The sequence below is a fragment of the Choloepus didactylus genome, chromosome 3, assembly GCF_015220235.1.
Source record: "Choloepus didactylus isolate mChoDid1 chromosome 3, mChoDid1.pri, whole genome shotgun sequence".
NCBI lineage: Eukaryota > Metazoa > Chordata > Mammalia > Pilosa > Megalonychidae > Choloepus > Choloepus didactylus.
Window position 1 is genome coordinate 163,780,608 of NC_051309.1, and position 22,419 is coordinate 163,803,026.

At 32.4% G+C, this 22,419-nt stretch overlaps 1 protein-coding gene across 3 annotated transcripts in view; it reads right to left on the minus strand.

The window, feature by feature from the left end:
• LRBA (LPS responsive beige-like anchor protein) overlaps window positions 1-22,419 on the minus strand; it is a 1,009,660-nt gene that overhangs the window by 521,872 nt on the left and 465,369 nt on the right. For all 3 annotated transcript variants that reach the window (XM_037830797.1, XM_037830798.1, XM_037830799.1), the window contains one exon: window positions 526-692. In XM_037830797.1, coding sequence (XP_037686725.1) covers window positions 526-692 — 167 coding nt within the window. The remainder of the gene's footprint in view (window positions 1-525; window positions 693-22,419) is intronic.

Genomic DNA, 22,419 nt, shown 5'->3' on the forward strand with positions numbered 1-22,419 from the left:
TAGCAAGTTCAGTCTGGAAATTGTAAAAGGAGGTAGATATATTGAATAAAATTCTAAAGACAATATTTCTAAAGGTTTTTTTTACCATTTTTATCATGTAGCTCTGCAATTTGCAACACGATTCAAGGAAAAAAAGACATATTTTTATGCTTTTATATTTATGTGTTAAAAACTTCAAAGTAAAATAGATAATAGGTTTTTAAAATAAAATATATTTCTATATATTCAGCTAATACTGCAGCTAATAAATGATTTATGTTACTGCTTCCCTTAACAGTTTACTTCAAAGTAAATAAACATACATGAACAAATATTCTTTTAGAAGTAACTGAAATAACCACAAAGATCTATAACCATAACCATACTGAATTTCTGTTTCCCTTTGCATTAAATTCATAGTAGATGATAAAACACTAAATTAAATTACTCTGTTCTTCATCTGGCCTTGATCATATCCAGAGTCACTTATCTAAACCTGGGCTGTTTATAGAAAATCAGTGGGCAAACCTAAAGGTATCCCTTTACCTCAATGCTGAATTTCCCCAGGCGCCATACTTGTCTGTGAGGATGTTGATAATTTTCTGGATTAGTTGAGTTGCTGTCACATGGTCTCGATATTTAGCTGCTCTTATCAAATGATCACACATCTTCTCATCTTCTCGTTTGTCTGCAGAATACTGGGCACACAGTGACTTGGATGGAAAGAAAAAATTATTAATACCTCAAAAAAATGGAAAAAAGTTTAAAATGTATCATTAAATAATCTTTAACATAAATCAAAGCAATCAAATTTTAAAGCTACTTTTATATTCCATATTAACTGAATTGCTTGAGATTTAGTGATCTACTGTCTCAGTATAACATCCCCCAAGAATTTATTTCTGTAAACTCAGCGATTAGATATACTCAGAAATGGTGAACATTTAAGCAGAGACCTGAATGATTCAAAGAAGCCAGTCAAGTGAAGATATAGGGGTCCAGCAATACAAGGAGCCTAAAGAGTAGTTGCAGAAGACTTGGAACATAGCAAATAAAAATGAGAAGAAATGAGTTTGGAGGGGTAGGCAGGGTTGTATAATTTAGTACTACGTAGTTATGGTTCAGAGATTAGATTTTATTCTAATGCAATGGAATACCAGGGGAAGGCCAGTTGAAGGTTTTAAGTAGCAGAGTGATATGATCAATTCACATATTGAAATGATCACTATAGCTGGTTTTGAGAATGGATTATAGTGGGACAAGAGAAATTAAGTAGGGAGACAAATTATGAGACTACTACAGAGGTTCAGAAAAGAGAGGATAGTAGCTTACAACAGTTATCTGTTCTCAACATCAGAAAATAGCAACCACAGCACTGAATCACCTGAGAATATATTAAAAATTTACACAGTCCCCACCCAAACTTTCTAAATCAGAATCTGGATTTTAATAAGATCCCCAGTTTGAAATTTAGATATCATTAATTAGATATCATCTATTTTGCAAAAAAAAAAATCTTAGGATTCTTTACCAATAATCAGATATAAGTGAATACCTGCTTTCCAAGAGGCTTATTTATTTTCTTTTAGAATTCAGATACTTGTGGTGTCATGTGTATGATACTATATTTCCTAGTTAATGCACTGATTAAAATAGGAAAAGATAAAGTTGATACAAACTTGATCCTTTATTCTAGTCATAGGGTCTATTCCCTTAACCTCTGAACAGAAGCTCACATACACAGACATATGTATATACAACTTCTGGTAAGTAACATGCATTTGATATTGGAAAAAAATATTACTAGTTTATGTATATGATACACATTATGGATGCCTATCTCTCCTACTGTAAAAACAGTTTAGATAGAGTATTCCCACACACTCCCACCATACTAACCCTAGCAACAAGGTGGGGCTCTAAATGTTCTAAACCAATCAGAGTAATAATCCTGACTAAAAATCCACACCAACACACTAGCTAGGGAAAGCCACTTGATTTATTTGGTACAATAAGAGTAAAGCTCAGGATCTTTGTTGGCTAGTTCCCTCACCCCCTCTCAGGTGTAAAAGAGGAAGTACATAGTTCCAGGAGTGTTGGAAGCGCTCTCTGTACCATGAAGGAAACTAGCCTGAGAAGGAAACCATAATCTAAAGAGAGCAGCCCTATGTGAATTACAGAAAAACAGGGCATACCAAATGGAACTGTGAACTTCTGGATCAGGCGAATCCTAAAGATGACATGATTTCTAGACATGAGAGCTAATGCACTCCTGTTCATTATACGCCAGTATGAGTTGGGCTTTCTGTTTCTTACAACCCAAAGCAACCCTACTGATATGGTATATAAGCAGTACATGCATAAGGAATAAAATTACCTCTCTTAGTATGTGCAAAACAATATGCCATAGGTATCAAAGGATGAATTTTATAGCCATTCCAATGGAGAATCCTCATTCCCTCTAGAGTGGGAGGAGGGAAGTGTTAATAGAAGTATGTAATTGCCTATAATATGAACCTAAAAATTATTTTAAGTTAAAAGGTATATAGAAAGTAATAAGAGGTATAGAGACATTACAACGGAAGACAGGGAATGGAGGAATTTGATAAGTTAAATGATTTGTAGGTGGGAATAAAGAGAAGTATATGCAAAGGCAAAGACAGAAAAACATGGATCAATTTTGGGGAGGAGAGAAGCAATACAGTTTGACCCAAGTATAAGGTAAAACTAGAAAAAGTAATAGATTGAGGAAATTTTGGAATACAAAACGAGTATACAGAAAAGTCACTGAAATGTATGAAACAACATAAGACTGGGAGGCAAAACAAAAACCTTGCTAACATCTCCTACCAGTTTTGGGCAACTCTCTGTATCTCTTTAGGTCTGAATGTCCTCATCTGTAAAAAGGGGGGATTATATTAGCTCTAAGAATTCATCAATTAGAAGATTTGGGGCAACCTCAGAGGCAAACTACTGCTTTTACCTAAACACTGATGTGGAGAGAATAAGTCATGCTAGGAACCATATTAATTTATAAGAAATTAAATGCAAAATTTCATATATAGTATTTAAAAAAAAAGACTGAGCCAAACAAACCACAGGGTAGTACAATCTGTCAAAAATATGAGTGAGCAAACAAAAGAAAAAAATAATTAAGAAATATGTTTAGGGATAGTAGTTTAGGTGAAGATAACTGGAAATTATTCCATGTAACAAAATGTCAACTAATAAGTGAGACTGTTCAAGAACCAGGAAGCACTCTATAGGTTACTTCATATCTAGTCCAACTACATATTAAAACCAATAGTACAAACTGATAGACATTTGCAGAATTTTTAAACCTTCTACCTTCCCTACTTTATCCATAATCTACCCTTGTCTAACCTCACCTAATAAGAAGAAATTTAAATTATTTATGAAAATTATAAAGTCATTAGTTTCTGGTATCCCCTCTCTATCCCCCACCCCCATAAAACTGCATCCCTTCATATTAAACAGTACTAAAAGTACCAAAAGAGACATTATCAAATAGGCCATTATTGCTACCTTTTATTAATTTAAGCATTATTAAATTATATTTCATAAACATTTGATAAGCTATTACTTTAATGTTTGCTTGAAAAGGCATAATTCTAAAAATAAGAGTCCAAGGTAAGGTAAATAGCAAAATGGTTTAAAGTTTCTTTAATGGGTCTTCCTTTACAATTTGAAGAGCAACTTTTCATATCTGACATAAAATCTATAGATATAAATCACATTAAAGGGCTATTCTTTCCCGATTATCAATCTCTGTCTCCTTGTGGAACATTACAGTCACATTTGACATTAAAACATGATAAAAGGAAACTAAACAATTAGGTTTTGTAAGTATATAATGAACTTGTATCTATTTTTAAAAATATCTTTACAATGAAATTTGAATATGTTCTTATTAAAAACCAATAATAAATTATAAATATGTCATATCATTCAAAGTAAAAAACAGAATATTTACTTCAAGATCAAATATATATTACACATCAGCAATGTGTATATGTGTGTGCTTATGTTTGGAGGTTGAAAGGAAGTACTCCAGGAAATCCTTCCTGCCTAAAAGTACCATTTATCACTAGAATAAAGGATCAGGTTTAAAATTTTAATTCTGCTTTATTTTAGGCAGAATTCCGTATACTTTACATCATCTTTTATGCCTTTCTATTTTGAGAAGCACATAAATGGGTAGTATACTATAACAACATGACCACAAAAATATATGAATCTAAACAGAAAAGAAATAAGCATTTTTGGAATTAACAATTCAATTTTATCTGATTATTGCTAAAGAAGTCTAAGATTTATCACTGTAGTTCATAAACTAAAAATAAAAGAAACAAACCTATTGCTTAAAATAAATTCAGTCACAAGAAAAAGATAAAGTAGTAACTAAAGAGAAAAGCAATTTAAATTAGTCATTTATAATTCAAGTGACTATTTGGCTCTTTAAATGTAAATGAAGAAAAAGAAACAATATGGCACTTATTTTTCCTTCCACATGTTATAGCTCTACTTAACTTTACAAACCATCTTGCAAAGATGTAGCAAGAAAGCTCAAAGAGAAGCAAACTTAAAATTAAATAGTTTTATCTGGTTTCTTCCTGTCATCTCTGACCACTGTTCTTGATAGGTCAGGCTTTTTCCTTAATTATTTCTTGTTATGAAATGCTGCCCTTTTCCCCAGGCTTTATCAAAGGTCCCTTGGCAATATCATCCACTTCCACATCATCTACAATCGCTAATTTAGGCTTAGCTTTCAAATCTTCATCTCAGGCTCAATTCTTTTCCTAAATTCCAAGCCCACATTTCAATCTGTAGGAATATCTCCACTGGTCCAATAAGCAACTAAAATTAGAAATAGTCAAGACGGAACCACCATCTTCATCCTAAAACATGCTATTATACATGGAAGAGTAATTTTTCCATTTACTGCCATCTGTGACTTCTCACTTCCCCTAATTTCATATCTCATTCATTCCATTTTAGCAAGCCTTTTGATTACTTTATTTTTGCTGCCCTTACACAGATCTTTATTAGTTCACAACACAGCTCTTGAAACAATTCACTAATTCATCCCTTATGAATAGTTCCAGAATTATTTCAGAGGAATTTATTTTGGTATAGCACTGATATTTATATACTCCACCTTAAAAAAGGTATAAGATTGTCTAAAATATTTTAAAATTGGGACCAAATTTTACTACCTAGAATTTGTTACCTTGTATAATTCAGTCATATGGTACATTATCTTTCAACATGCCTATCTATGTATCCTATATTCCAGACATACTCAGTTTATAGGCTACTCCCCAAATATGCTAAAGACATTTCCACAGGCAAGGAAATATAATTTTCTTACAGCTTAAAATTGCCTGCTGAGAGGATGAGATGGCTAGAATTGGAAAGAAAACTACTACAGATGAGGAAACTCTGCAGAGAAAGAGATCCAGAAATCTAGAGGTCCATAAATTCTTTGGTGGAATATTGAACTATTAATGCACAGAGTGAAAAAAAAATCATATCTAAGAAATTCCAAAATAATTGGAAATCGAACAATTCACCTAAACAACCCATGGATCAAAGATGAAATCACAGGGAAATTAGAAAACATTTTTAACTGAATGATAATGTGAACACAACATATCAAAATTTGTGTGAATCAGCTAAAGCAGTGTTTAAAATGAAATTTATATCTTTAAATGTCTATATTTTAAAAAGAAAAAAATGCTGAAATCAATTATCTAAACTTCTACCTAAAATTAATGACCTATGCTTCTACCAAAGAAGAGCAAATGAATCAAAAATAAACAGAGTAAAGGTCATAATAAAGATTAAAGCAGAAAGTCAGTTTAAAAAAAGAAAGAAAACCAGTAGAGAAAAACCGATAAAACCATCAGCTGTTTGTTTTTTTTTGTTTTTTTTTTCGAAAACATCAATAAAATTGACAAGTATCTAGGCAGAACAATCAAGGGAAAAAGAGAGAAGACACCAATTACCAAAATCAGGAATGAAAAGAAAGGCACTTCACTATATATCCTCCAGACATTGAAAATATAAAAAAAATCAATTGTATTTCTATACACTGGCAATGAACAACCAGAAAATTAAAATAAAGAAATAACAACATTTACAATAGCATTAAGAATATGAAATACTTAGCATACATTTAGAAGATGTGTACATATCTGTACAATGAAAACTATAAAACATTACTAAAGGGAAATCTAAAAAACTAAATAATGGAGCAATATACCACATTCAAAGATTAGAAAATAGAATATTGTTAAAATATACACCACTCTTAAGTTGGTTTCATAGATTCAACACAATCCATCAAAATTTTAAAGACTTTTTAACAGAAATTAAAAATCTAACTCAAAAATGTATATGGAAACAGAAAAGAACAAGACTAGCAAAACAATTCTGCAGAAAAAAATTCTTAGCACTTTATTTCAAAACTTACTACAAAACTATAGAAATCATGAGAGTTTAGGATATCAAATGAAGAAAAAATATCTTTTCAACACACTGATACTGAAACATCTAGTTATCCATATGAGAAAAAAAGAAATTTCTGTTTCACCTCAAGTCATTCATAAAATATTTAATTCAAAATAGATCAAGGACCTAGATATAAAAGTTAAAATTCTAAAACTTCTAAAAGAAACATAGCAGAAGATCTTGACCTTGAGGTAGGCTGTGAATTCTTAGACTGGACACTATAAAAGAAATCATAAAAGAAAATCATAACTTTTATGAAAGAAAAATATTGATTAATCAGACTTCATAAAAATTCACATCTGCTATTTAAAAGATACCACTTAGAAAATGAAATCGTTGGCCACAAACTGTAAAAAAATTCACCATACATGTAACTAATAAATGACTTCTTTATGGAATATTAAAGAACTCCCACAACTTAAGACAAAATTATAATAACGGGCAAAGGATTTGAACAGATTGTTCATAAAGATATATAAATGGTCAATAAGCACATGAAAAATGTTAATTAGTGGGAAATGAAAATTAGAATCACAATAAACTATCACTACATACCCACTAGAAGGGCTAAAATTTAAAATTAAGACAACACTAAGTACTGACAACAATGTGGAGAAACTGGAACACTCACATACTTTAGAAAACAGTTTGGCAGTTTCTCATGTTAAACATAAATTTACAATTTTATCTAGGAATTCCACTCATAGGCATTTCCCAAAAAATTTCCACCAGAAGTGCATATTTCCACAAAAATAACTTACACAAAAATGTCCATATGTTTTTAGCTGTAGAAGCCAAACAATGGAAACAATCTAATATCCATTAATAGTTCACGGATAAACAGAGTAATATTACATAGCAATAAAAAAAAAACAAAAAACTACTGAAACACACAACAATGTAAATGAATCTCAAAAACTTAATGCTGACCAAAAGAATCCAGACACTAGAGTATCTTATGTATGGGTCCATTTATATGAAATTTTAGAAAAGCCAAATCTATAAAGACAGAAATCAGATCAGTAGTTGCTTAGGGATAGGTATGTATATGTGGAGAAGGACTAGCCACAATGGATCACGAGAGAACTCTCTGGGGTGATATAAATATTCTATATCTTCACCATGGCAGTTAAACAGGTATATACATTTGTGAAAACTCAAACTCTATATGTAAAATGGGTATATGCTATAGTATGTAAATTATAATTTAATAATGTTTATTTAAGAAGTTTTTAAAAAGCATGTAGGCAAGGCACAGAGAGGGAGAAAGTAATAACAATGCTCATATCAAAATAAGGACACATATTCCAAATAGATAAATAACTTACACAAATTGATATGGTAAAAAAAAGATAACAAATACTAAACTGGATCAGGCATTTCACAAAAGTAAAAATGAGAATGGCTAGCAAGGAGGAAAAAAAATGAGCAGACTCATTTCTAAACAAAATACAAAATAAAAACACAACTAGGTGTCACTACCCAACTATCGGAATGCTAAAATAGAAACCACTGATAAATTAATGAAGAATGGGAACACGTAAACACAGATGTTTGGAGCAATATACGCTTTTACAAAACAGTGTGGCAGTATCTATTCAAGTTGAAAATAAATACAGCCAAGTAATTCTATTGTACAAAATTCATGTGCCTGTGCACCAAAATACACACAACATGTTCAAAGCAGCATTGTTCATAATAGCTAAAAACTGGAAACAACCTATCAGCAGTAAAAGAGATTTGGAAAAATAGTGTTATTCTCATATTATGGAAAACAATACAGTAATGAAAATGAAATGAATAGGGAAATGTTAAGAAAATGGTTTAATTTTACAAACATACATTGAACTAAAAAGATCAGAAAAAAACGCTTATTTTATTACTTCATTTAATAAAGTTCAAAAATTGATAAAGAAATTATTGTACCTTTAAAAGAAAACATAATTAAGTAAGAAAAAAAGCAAATAAGACATTCCATAAAATTCAGAATGGTGGTTACCTTAACAGGGCAGGTAAGGCAAAATTAGGTATTTAAAATTTGTTTTTAAAAGTTATTTTTTGCAAGAAACATATACTTACTTTAGAAAAAAAATTTTAAGTAATGAATTACATGAAATAAAAAGAAAATTCTCTCTTCCACCTCCTTCCTATTTGGCCATTTATATTCCATAGAGGTAGTCACTGTTAAGAGTAAGATGTAGTTCCTATATAAATGGTATAAAACTATAAAACTATACATCATTCCATGTCAGGACATATAGTTAGTTCTAACTGCTTTCCTTTTAATGGCTAAACAGAGAGTATTACATTTTTAATTAATTACACATACATTCTGCTAAACACTTTTAAATTTACTACCTTAATTTACAATTTGTCTCAAAAATCACTTACATTATAAATTACTTGTCTTATTAGAAACCATTTAAAAGGGAAATCACCTAAGGGATGACGACAGAGGTATTTTAGTAAACAAAGAAGCTTCTCAATCTTTCATTTTTGGAGTTCTTTGCACCTGATCCCTGACCACAGATTTAAAGCCTAAACTTAAAAAAAAAAAAAAAAACTATCAACAGACATCTTACAAAGACTCCTTAAGAAGACGTAGAGAAATAGAAGCTTAAGAACCTCAACAGCGAACAAAAGTCAACCAATGACAATGTGTGACAGCCACCTTTACTTCTGAAGTGATTCCTCTGCCATCCAACACCTCAAAGTATTGATTTCTCTCAGCATGAAAAAGCCTAAGCCAATGAAACAGACATGGCATCATTCACTGCTCCCTGCCCCCCGTAATCCCCATAATAGCATTCAAGGTTAAAACAGGCAGAACACTTATCAAAGTACCTCTTCCATTTCTTTTTTTTTTTTTTAATGGACTAGATAACAATATATTTGGTTCTTATCTCTGCAAATTGCAGTCCTCAATATTCTTTTTACAGTTTTAAAAAATAACTTAGGATCTAAATTTTTACTTTGGACTACCGATAATAAACAACTTGTTTATTATCTGATATAACTTGTTTATTATCTAATATCAACTTGTTTATTATCTGACTCTGATACAGTCAAGCTTGGGCAATATACTTGGCCTTCCTATTGGTCAATTTCCTCATACAAAAGAAAAATAATACGACACGTTTTTCAGGAGGATCAAAGAAGAATAGACAGAGAGCAATTAGAATGGTGCCAGGCACAAATAACATTTATTTACCAATAACAACTAACATTTGGTCATGAAGTCACCAAATTACAAGCAAGCAGTCTCTTCCTTTCAGAATCTCAGAGTAGCTGAGGAGAGACAGGGGAACCAAATAATTAAAGTATGTGATACCTGCTAGAGTATGAGAGGTATATACGATGTGTTTGGAATGAGAGAAAAGAAATAGCTATTTACAATCAGGGAAAGTTTCACAGAGGAATTGAAGACTAAGTAACTATTCACCAAAAAGAAAGGATTTATTTAAGACATAGCAAAATAAAGAGGCAAAAAATTAGAGTGCAATCTCAAACATCTTTTTTAAAAGCAAAGGTAAATAAGGGTACATCGACTGATAAACAGAATAGTAAACTGATGTATACACACAACAGAATATTGAGTGGTTGCAAGAAGGAATGAAGTTGTGAGGCATGCAACTAGGTGAATGGATCTTGAGGGCAGCATTTTGAGTGAAACACGCCAGAAACAAAAAAACAATCATTATAACACCCCACTAATATGGACCAACTAAAATGTGTAAACTTTGAGAATTGAATCTTAGTGCACAGGTTATCAGGGGAAGGCTATTGTAAAGGTACCTAGATAGTAAGCTCTTACAGCAGTCACATCTATTCCTGAGTTGTAATGGTTATCTCTAAATTCTGAGATGCAGAGCTGTCTATGTATAACCTGGGCAGTCCCTGGAACTTTGAGTATCAGTGTGACACCTGAGACTCAGAGCTACAGTTCATCAGCTATGAATGTCAGCAATACCTCATAAAGCAACTGTTAAAAAAGCTGAAAAAGACTTCAGACTTCAATTAGAGACATGAATGAAGTGGATCTGGTTAGGTCTAATGCAAATCAGGCCAAAGGGAAAAGGAAGATATTGTGTTTTAAAACTTCAATGTCTGTGTGAGACCAAGAGAAGAGATATTTACTTGGTGCAAGATCCATGTTTTCTGTAGCACAGTGAATAATTTAACTCGTACAGTCAGTTTATTCAAACACTATATTTACATGGAACTTTGAATAGGAAGTTGCAGGTTTGTACAGGTTAGTGTGAAATCCCAATACATCCCAAAGTAATTTGGTCAGAGAATAAAAACGTATGTGCAAGGCCCCCGTGACAAACTGGGGAAAAATGTGAAAATATTAAACTTCCTCACCTGGGGAATTACTGATATTCTCACAACCATTGAGGATACCAATTTAGAAAGCTGAGCCCTCGATCTTGGGGCTTGCCCTTATGAAGCTTGTTACTGCAAAGGAGAGGCTAAGCCAATTTACATTGTGCCTAACAGCTGACCGCCAGAGAACCTCTTTTGTTGCTCAGATGTGGCCTCTCTCTCTCTAAGCCAACTCAGCAGATAAACTCACTGCCCTCCTCCCTACATGAGACATGACTCCCATGGGTATAAATCTCCCTGGCAATGTGGGACATGACTCCAGGGGATGAGCCTGGACCCGTTATCATGGGATTGAGAAAGCCTTCTTGGACCAAAAAGGGGAAGCGAAATGAAACAAAGTAAAGTTTCAGTGGCTGAGAGATTTCAAATGGAGTTGAGAGGTCATTCTGGAGGGTATTCTTATGAGCTATATAGATATTCCTTTTTAGTTTTTAGTGTATTGGAATAGCTAGAAGGAAATGCCTAAAACTGTGAAACTGCAAACCAGTAGGCCTGATTCTCGATTCTTGAAGATGATTATATAATTACATAGCTTACGTGGTGTGACTGCAATTGTGAAAACCTTGTGGCTCACACTCCCTTTATCCAGTATATGGACAGAGGAGTAGAAAAGTGGGGTCAAAAATTAAATGAAGAATGGGGGGCGGCAAGATGGGATGTTTTAGGTGTTCTTTTTTACTTGTATTTTTATTTGTCTTTTTTTTTTTTGGAGTAATGAAAATGTTCAAATATTGATTGTAGTGATGAATGCATAACAATATGATGGCACTGTGAACAACAGACTATACACTGTGTATGACTGTATGGTATGTGAATATATCTCAACAAAAATGAATTTAAAAAAAAACAAAGGTAAAAATAGCAGAATAAGATACATAATTACTAGAGCTCTCTCTTTTTCTAATATCCTGATATATGTTTATCCTTTCCTTGGGGACCTAATGTATTTTTTTCTATTTCCTTCAAAAAGGTTTATATAGATCATTTATATAAAGCATTAATGTATAAGATATATAAAATGTTAACTAAATTTATATTGTTCAGCTAAATATTTTGTTATATTGCTATTACTTCTTTAAGCGTTAGTCAAATGTATGGCTAACATAGACTATTTCAAAATATAGCTATTTGAATGGCTTTTTAGTACTGTGTTTCACACTATCTGTAGTGAAGGACCAATACTGAGGACAGACTTTTTTTTAAACTAATCTGATATTGCCCAACATTGAAGTTATAAAAGTTTCTAAATACTTACTAAATACCTACTTAATTTCTGTACTCATCTCTTTTGTCAACTGCTAACAAGCAGTTTGGTCAGCAGACCACACTTAAGTAGCACTGGTATAAAGGATAGGTAGAAGGAAATGACTTTTATCAACTTGAGTATTGTCATCTTGCTTTCTATGATAAAATATTTCATCTTATATTCTGTGTTTTACTTTGTACTAATAAACCACAAGTAACAGTAGCCAACACTCTAACTTCCTATAAGCAAATTCTAGATGACAAAGTGTTGTATGAAAAACACTATGAAGATTTTAAATTAGCTTAATTTCTTTTCTATGTTTATTTTAAAATTCATTAAGAAAAGGCAATTTTTACACTCACACATGACTTGCTTGACTGTTAAAGATAACTACTATATGAAAAATTGAAATCTTAAAAGCAGAGCTTTAGTGTATCTATAAGGAAATAGATCTTTCGCTGGAAGAGATTTTTCAATAGCATTATTTTCTATCAAGAAAATAAATTATATTGTTAGAAATAATGAGAAGATAATGAAGAAAAAATTCTTTTTTTTCAGTTTGGATGTGAAACACAGCCCATAGGTATGAGGTCAATATTACTTATATTGTAGTCCTTTTGCTTTTTTTCTAGCTTCCCAACTGTAATGGACTGTCCAGTAACATAACTGACTTTTTTAAGGTATTGAAACATCACCTAACATGTTCAAAAGAAGGAAGACCCTTCAATTCACTTTTAAGTGTCTTCCTCTGCACCACCAATGATGGTTCTTTCAGTGTCATGTCTCTAAAAATTAAGATTTCTTTTTTGCATGTGTATATACAGGTGCTCTATATAGTGTGCATATGTTCTGTTCAAGAGTGATCCAAAGAACACAAGAAGCAGAAAATAAGTAGCACAATTGATTTTACACCTCATCTCTTAATCTGGCCATGAACAAGATGCTAAAGTAGCATAAAGCTAAAACATACATTCGAAGAACCAATAATGGTACATTCCAGGCTGAATATACCAGAGTTTGGAAATATATTGAGAAATACTATGATTGCATAGTCCAGGCCTATGGGAGCCAGTCATATATGGTAAATTGCAGAGGGAATTTCCCTAAAGGAACTTGATGGTCCCATTGTCAATCTACATAAGGCAGAAGAGGCTGACCTTGGATGGGGAAAGAATCAACATTCTTCTCTCTTAAGACTAGAAGTAGATGGGCTTGGATTCAAAGTGGAAGAAATGTGGTGAAAGGAGCTCTCACTGTGGGGAGATGAACTAGTCCTTGCAAGATGGCAAAGGGCCAAGGGCTGGGGAGAAAGAAAGCAAGGGCCATGAGAAAACTTCCTGTGCAGGAGCATGGCTTATGAATTCTAGCATATGCAATATCCAGTATCGAGTTTTATTTTCTTTTTCTGCATTGTGATGCTCTTCTATAATTGCTCAGCTTGCAGGAAAGAAAAGGAAAAATCTAAGTCCATGCTTTATAAAGATAACAGAAAGCAGCTGCTGCCTGGAAAAGCCACTTCTATGACAAGAGGTAAACTCCAGAGCTCTAGGGCAGCAGTAGCATGGAAAAAGGTTTGTCATTCAACTAATCTTTAAATAGCTTGGGTTTATTTTCTATTCTACTAATTCCACACGGACATAGGAATAAATATATAAAGTCTTGGCGGAAAAAAGTAAAGAAAACAGCAATAACATACATTCAAGGGTTAGTTTCAAAAGTCTTCTACAAAAGTAAATTAAAAAGAAAATATCAAAATACTTACATAGCTGACACCCAACAGTGTTATTTTACTTCTGCTCCTTTGAGCTAGACTAAAAATAATACAAGCTCCAGATTTGGAGATAGACTAAATAACTGTTAAGGCCCCCCATATTATAAAGAAACTAAATTAAGTAACTTGTGTAAGACTATATAATTAATTAATGGCAGAATCAGGACCAACACTAGCTCCCATAATCTCATTTCTGTTTTCCTATTATATGATAGAGATTTTGATAAAGTTTTCCAGTTCACATATAGATAAATATTTTAAACTCATACTCCTAATTCTCAAAAAATAAAAGCTACAAAATAAAGACCTGTTTAGAAAGAGAAAACTGGATTATGGGACTTAAGAGGGTTTATTCATCATATCTAAAAGTATTTTTTACTCCTTGGAAAATCTAAATATTAGATAAGGCCCACACTTCAACTATCAAATCATCAGTTCAGCAAATAATTTTCATAGAAATTTAAATCATCTGTCTTCCTAGAACATTAAATGCTGGTTAAGGAAAACAGTGGCAATCTGTTTTCTAGCAATGCATCATAATATAATGATTACTACACTTTTCTTACTTTCTGTCTTTGCTAGGATATAAATAGAAGATAACTTTGAACAAAGCACTTTTTAATCTTAAAGAATCTAGGATCTCATGAAAACCCTGAGTCCCCAAATTTATGTTAAGTGAATATGGAAATCTAAGCCTTCATTAATCCTACAATATATTTTGCATTAATCCGTACTTTCATACATTCACTCAGCATTTTTTTAATCAAGAGTTTCCTATGTCCCAAGCCTATAATAGGAGGTGTTGAAATTAAAATAGGATACAGATCCTACTATAAAGGAGCTCAGCATCTAAGGTTTGTTTCTCTCAGCAGACACTGATAATTTCTGAGAATAATATAATCCAGACTCCGAATATACAATATCTATAACAAAGAGAAATGGCAGCAAAAGAAAATGAGCTTAACATCTCTCCTACATGACTTCTACAAGAGAAGCAATACGTGCACACTACATATGAATTCCTTATAACAGAGACTCACGGCTAGAATATGTAAACCTCCGAAAATTAAATGGTTTTATTTGTATGAATTTATGAGGTCAAATTCTCAAGAGTCCATGAGTCAAAAAGTAAAACAAGTACTTAAAATACAATGTACAGGACATTTTACATAATACAATCCAGTTTTTAAAAAATACATATTATGTATAAAATATAAGTACCTAATACACACATAGTGTATATGCATAGTAAAAAGTGTGACAGGTTATATGCCAAACTGTTATCTTGGCAGGAAAGGCAGGGAGAAGGATATAGACAAAGTTCTCTTTATACTTTTTATTTTACATTAATCTTTATTGTTGCATTTTCTTTTTATTTTTATTTTTTCTCCACATGTATTATTTCTCCAACTTAAAAATTTTCAAATCTTTTTTAAAAGTGAAAGCACCACTGATCTAAACGAAATTTTTCTTACGTCAGAGTTTCGCAAGACACCCTAGCAATGATTTAGCAAAGCAAGGGAACATAATGATATTTGAATGCTACTTAAATTTCTTTGTTGTTTTTATTTCCATAGTAATCTAAAAAAAAAAGAAAAACAATAAAAACAGATTTGGGGATGCCTGGATAGCCTTGCTGATGGGGGTGTAGAAGATCTCAAAAACATAACATCAAATTTAAAAATCAAAATATAGAGGGCATTATGTATAATACACTAGCATTCATATAAATAAAGGGGAATACACACACACACACACACACACACACACACACCTATTTGCTTGTAGTGTGTAAAGAAACCCTGAAAGGAATCAAAAGAAACTAATAGCAATGGGTTAGAAGGGGACTTTTCACTGTGTGCTTTCTCACAAATTTTTAATTTTGAAATACCTATAGAAAAAAATAAATTTATAAATTGAAAGAATTTCATATGCTCATAGCTCTTATACAGCTATAACCAAATTAATCACAAATTAAGTACAAATAGCAGCACAAAAACCAAACTTATATAGTTTATATAGTTTATAATTGCTTAAAGCAAAAGGGTATAACTTATAATGAGTTGATAAGCATTGGACTGGTCTACCATAATGTTAAAATGACATCAATTGACATCATGACATCAAATGACAGGAACATTATTATATTCCATTGATTTCTTTTACCAATGATAATGACAAAATTTCTTTTTCAAAATGATACTACATGACTGAAAATCCTTTTCATAGACTAAGATTTCCTAGACTAAGACAATATATTAGAATTGATTCTAAATCATGAAAATGGCATGCTGAAACAATAATATAATAATTAAAATATCGTTGGTTATATGTTTACTGGGGAAACACTGAAGCTTCTCTACTAGAGTCAGGAAACAAGACAAATACTATTTTTTAACATTACCCCGGTGGCATAAGCCAATTCAATCAGGTAAGAAAAAGCAATAAAATTTGGAAAGAAGGAGGAAAACTATCAATACCTGCAGATGATATGATTGCATACCTAAGAAACCATAAAGAATCAAATGAAAAGTCTCTTTTTAAACCAGACAAGCTGAATGTAATGTTAGTGTGGAAAAATAATAAACCAGCTTAGCCACAGCAATTCTAAAAAAGTAGGGCAATGAGGGAAGGACAGCCCAGCCCTATCAGAAATTAAACATATTATCAAGTCTTAATTAAAAGTCTGACACCAGTACATGAAACCACAGACAACTGGAACAAAATTGAACATCTTCAAATAGACCCCCAATATACAGGGGGTCTATGATGATGGTAGCATTTCAAATAAGAAGAGAAAATTTAGACTAAATATTAGATGACATAGGAAAAACTAGGTAGTCATATGTCAAAATAATTAAATTGGATTCATACCACAGCTTATACTAAAATAAATTCCAAATAAATCAAATACTTAAATGTAAAACAATAAACCTACAGAAATATTAGAAGAAACATGGAGAAATTCCTTTATAATCCTGATGTGTAGAAGACCTTTTTAACTACTATCAAAAATTCAAAAGTGATTAAAGAAGAGAGTCATATATTCAAAACAAAAACAACATGATTAAGTCAAAAAACTGGTAAAAATACCTGTAGCATGTATCAGAGTTGATTCATTAACATATATAGAACCCCTACAAATTAACTATTTTTAGGAAAGAAAACAATCCAATAAAATAGGGAAAGGATATATTCTCAGAAAATGGAAATACAAAAGGCTCAAAGATAATCAACCTCACTAATTGTGCCGGTTTGAATGTATTGTGTCCTCCAAATGCCATTATCATTGTGGTCTTGTGGGACAGACTTTTTGGTGCTGGTTAGATTTGCTTGGAATGTGCCCCACCCAGCTGTGGGTGGTGACTTTGGTGGGATACTCCCATGGAGGTATGACCCCACCCATTCAGGGTGGGCCTTGATCAGCGGAGCCATATAAAACATGCTGACTCAAAGAGACTGGACGGAGTGCAGCTATGAGTGACGTTTTTAAGAGGAGCAAGCTTGCTAGAGAGGAACATCCCAGGAGAAAGCCATTTTGAAACCAGAACTTTGGAGCAGACGCCAGCCATGTGCCTTCCCAGCTAACAGAGGTTTTCCGGACGCCATTGGCCATCTCCAGTTAAGGTACCCGATTACTGATGTGTTACCTTGGACGTTTTGTGGCCTTAAGACTGTAACTGTGTAGTGAAATAAACCCCCATTTTATAAAAGCCTATCCATCTCTGGTGTTTTGCATTCTACAGCATTAGCAAGCTAAAGCACTAATAAAAACCGAAATAAAAGTTAAAACTACACTGAGAAATACAAATTAAAACTACACAGACACACCCTGAGGATAGGAATGTAAAAGATCTCAAAAACTTAATATTAAATTTAACAATCAAATTATATATAATTTAACAGCATTCAAATAAAGGGGGATATTCCTGTTTGATTGTATGTGTATAAAGAAGACCTTAAAGGATTACAAGAAACTACTAACAGTGGTTTCCTATAGGAGTGAGTTAGGTAGAAGGCAACCTGGAATGGGTTAGAAGGGGACTTTTCACTATGTGCCATCTTGTAATTTTTTATTTTGAATTACCTATAGAAGAAATTAAATATATAAATTGAAAATTTTAAGTATTTTTTATATAGAGGTTTTAGATAATGCTTACATGAGATGAAACTCATGTACAAAAAAACAGCACAAGTTAAAAGTATAAAAGAGGCATTTTTGTGAAAGACCTACATTTCTGTAAAAGGAATAAGAAATGGAGTAAGGGATTAAAGTAGAAAAACGATGAGGAATAAAAAGCTAATCAGAAAAGAACCAGGTATAGAAGTCAAGGAAAAAGAAGAGAATTTAAAAAATGGAATGGTTTGCCCTCAGTGTCAAATGCCGCAGAGACAGAGGACAATGAGGAATGAAAAAGAACCACTGGATAGTATATATAATTAGGAGATCACTAATGATATTCAAGAGAGAATTTTGAATCAATTTGTTCTAGGATTGGAGATAAGGAGAGGGGAGAAGCCAGACTGCAAGGAATTAAAAGCAAAACAGGGGTGGGAAGGTAAAGGCACCATTCTAGAAAAAAGTCTGGCAGAATGAAAAAACAAGTGCAAACGGAAGCTTGAGAATTCTAACAGCATTTGAACAAGGTTTCCAAGCCCCAAGCAAATTCTAATGGGAGAACAATATGAAGCTACAACATATTTCCTAAATGTCATTTGAGAGAGGGGAAAAAAAAAAACTTACAGAATATTAAATAACTTCATTCGAAATAATGTACACTTTGTTAAAGAAAACCACAGAGGGTAGTCAGTGATTATAAAGATCACCAATGACATCAAGTAAAAAAACGGATCTTTCCATCAAAACTACTCTTTTAACAGTAAGCTGCATATTTCATCCTAATAAAGGCCTAGAGCTGAAAGTTCATAGTATTTTGGAAGCAGGTATCAAGGCAGATCTCACAAGTAACAGAGGCACATCGTCTAAGGATCTTTTTCACATTAAGAATCCTATTAGAAAGAAAACACTAAAAGGTAATTGAATTTCCCTCAGTTATCTTCATCTCTGTCAGCTCCTGCTACAATAACTTACTCTCCAGAGCACAGATAACTCAATTCTGTCCAACAAGCATATGTTATGAATCTCCAAAGCAAACTTGTCTAAATCATTCTGGTCTTCTATCAAGGTTAGCAGTGGATATGAACTCTGACAGAAAGCAAACAAATTTATTTTTATCTTTTCAATAATTCACTTCTTCAAGCTTTGATGGAAGAAGTCATGAGACAAATACATGATCTGCAGATATTCTCATAAAGTCAGCTGAAATGGTTTCTCTGACTTAAACAGAAAGACAATCATCATTCTTAAACAAAGAAGTTGGTATCTATGAATAGTAGAATGGGTAAAGTACATGAAGTTTCAATTTGTTTATATAGTTAACTCTAATAGTTTGTTCTGAGTTGAAATTAAAAAAAGCTATTAATCAGATGCTACTCATTATGCTCTCAAGTACTATTTCAATATTTCTTTCTTGAATAAATTAATAGTGAAATATATTTTAGAAAATAAAATATTAGAAGATTCTATTTTAGGGGAAAAAAGCATCAATAACTTAATTTAAATAATAGTTCTTACAGGGAAATGTGTTCCTTATCTATATTCTAAACATTCATTTTGTAACAGAAAAAAAACCTAAAAATGAAGAACAACACTATGAGAAATCATGAGTTTGATCTTCTCAGTTTATGTTAAATCTTTGAAAAAATAAGATTATTCAAATTCAGATAATTAACATAACCCCCTTTTTTCAGAAAAACTTTAATATGGATTTAATTCCTCAAATGAAGATTCCAACTTGGCTATTCATGACCTTTAAATTCTACATTTGTGGCCACAATAATAACGATAATGACAATAATCACTAACACAGTTTACAACGTGTTTTAACCCACATTACATCATTTTACTCTCCATAATAAATCTTTGATTAAGGTTTCATTATGTCCATTTTCTAGATGGGAAACTAATACTCAGGGAGGTTTGAATAATTTTGCCCAAGATTCCCCATCTAATAAATGGTAGAATCTAGAATTTGAAAATGTTTTCTGACTCAGTTTTCCATACACTGTCACATACTATTTCAAAATCAGGTTACCCTTAAGGGCTAGAAAGCAAAGAATATAGCCAACAAATCTCTTTGTAATTTTTTAATGTAAAGTGTACTAACCTGTATTTTATAGCTCAAACTGCCTATTCATTCATTTTCAAGCACATTTGGCACTTTTTGAATTGAAGAACTAAGAGCTATAATTTCAAAGCCACCAATCATGGTAATATGAAATACTATTACCATTCTTGCAGGTAATTGGTAGAAAATGGTTTTAACATTGCCATTCTCAGACTTAATTGTTTTTGTTTCCATAGTGAACCAGTACTTCCACTTTTAATCAGGGGGAGAAAAATGAATAAAGAAAAAGAAAGCAAATGGGTAGACTGTTATTAACTATTCATTTATTGAACAAGTATTTACTGAGCACCAGTTATGTGTGCGGCATTATGTCAGTGTGTATGGATAGGTCATGAATACACAGAGTTCCTGTCTTCATGAAACATACAATGTTGAGAAACAGCCAGGCAGAAAACAAATAATCAGGCAAATAAATATATCATTACAAACCATAATTAAGTGCTATGAGAGATTAAAACAGAAAACCTAATTTAGATTTAGATTGGGTAATTGGTGGGGTAGGAGATGGGAAGCAGAGATTTTCCTATAAAAGTGACTTTTAATGGGAGATACGAAAGGTGAGCAGAAGTTAGAATGAATAAGAAGCCAATGTGACTAGAACTTAAGAAAAGAGTACAGTGATTGATATGATGTGGGAGTAGCAGGCAGGACCACATCACAGAGGGTCTTGTAGATCATATTAAAAATTACAGTTTTAAGCTAAGTGTAACAGAAAGGCAATGGAGGGTTTTATTCATGATCAGTTTTTATGTTTCAGAATGATTACTTTGGCTATTGTGTGGAAAAGGATGGAAATACTGGTGGAAGAAGGAAAATCAAGTAAGAAATTACTTCAGGTGTACTGAACTATAGAAGAGGTGGTAACGAGTAGAAAGAATTGTATTGGTAATATATATTTGGAGGTAAAATAAACAGAACTTGATGAGAGTCTCCAAGTTTGTGGTAAGGGGAAAAAAGAGGTGATGGGTGACTTGTGTAAGCAGATGGAGATGATATTTACTTAGCAGAAAATGGAGGAGCAGGTAACAGGGGAGATCAAAAGTTCTGTTTCTGAAAGGTAAAAGTGGGGATGCTTACAAGAAATTTCAAGTGGAGATGAAGAATAGACAGCTGTATATATAGGTCTAGAGTTTAAAAGAAAAGTCAGAGTTAGAGATAAAAATTGAGAAACAAGAAAATAAATGTGTCCTAAGACAATAGAGGAAGGAGTCCTCAGAAATTTCAGGTGAGAAAAGAGTAAAAAAAAGCATTGTTTTAAAATTATGAAAACATACCTTACGACCATTTCCATTTCACATAAAAAGAATATATTCTAACCCTTCTTGATTACAGGTAACAACCACAAGCCAAAAGACCTACAGATTTGCATAATTTCTCTTTTTCAGGTATTTAGTTAATCTTTATATATTACTTACAAGTGAATTACTTTGACCCTAAACAAGGCAATGAGGATTGAGGGCTTTACTTCCTATCACAATCTACCTTCACATACCAATAATGAGTGAAGACATGGGCTCGTTAATTAGGAGAAAAAGAGACCCTTCTTTATCAGAGCTACACTTCAAGTCTCCAATTAATTCAATGTATATTGTAACTAAGACAAAGTTAGTTGAAAGTACTATAACTTAAGACTGAAACCTAAACAACATAAAAAAGTGACTCTGACCAAGACTGTGCCAATAATTCCAAGTAGCTATCTCACAAATAGGTAAAGGAAAACTCATTCAAAAACATGTGAATATTTAAGTGAGAAACACGAGAAAAAAATTCTTACCTATCTAGTTGTTTGAGCTGAAATATCTTAATAAGTCTAAAAAAAAATCAAACATTGAAAAATTGAGAGCTAATGTAAGATGAAGGCTTCTAATTTCCTCTTCAAAAGTAATGTTCACATGCTATGAAACTTTCTTTAAAAAATTCTTAACTACCATCTGAGAACTGAATTTAACATTAATTGGCAAAAATAAGGCATCAAAGAAGTTCTTGAATATAGCACAATATTTACTCCACCAAATTTTGCTTATGATAACAATTCTACTGGGTCAGACATATATACAGGAAAGAAGAAAAACAGCATACGTAAGAAGTCTCAAAGAATACCACCGAAGAGTGTTATCATCAACATGATGACTTAAGACATCCCCTGAAAAAGTTTCCCCTCAGAATCAATTAATAAAGGACAAATCCCACTTGCTTGGAACTCTGGAATATGACAGAGACTGGAGAAGGTATTCACAAACTCCAAATTGAAGAAA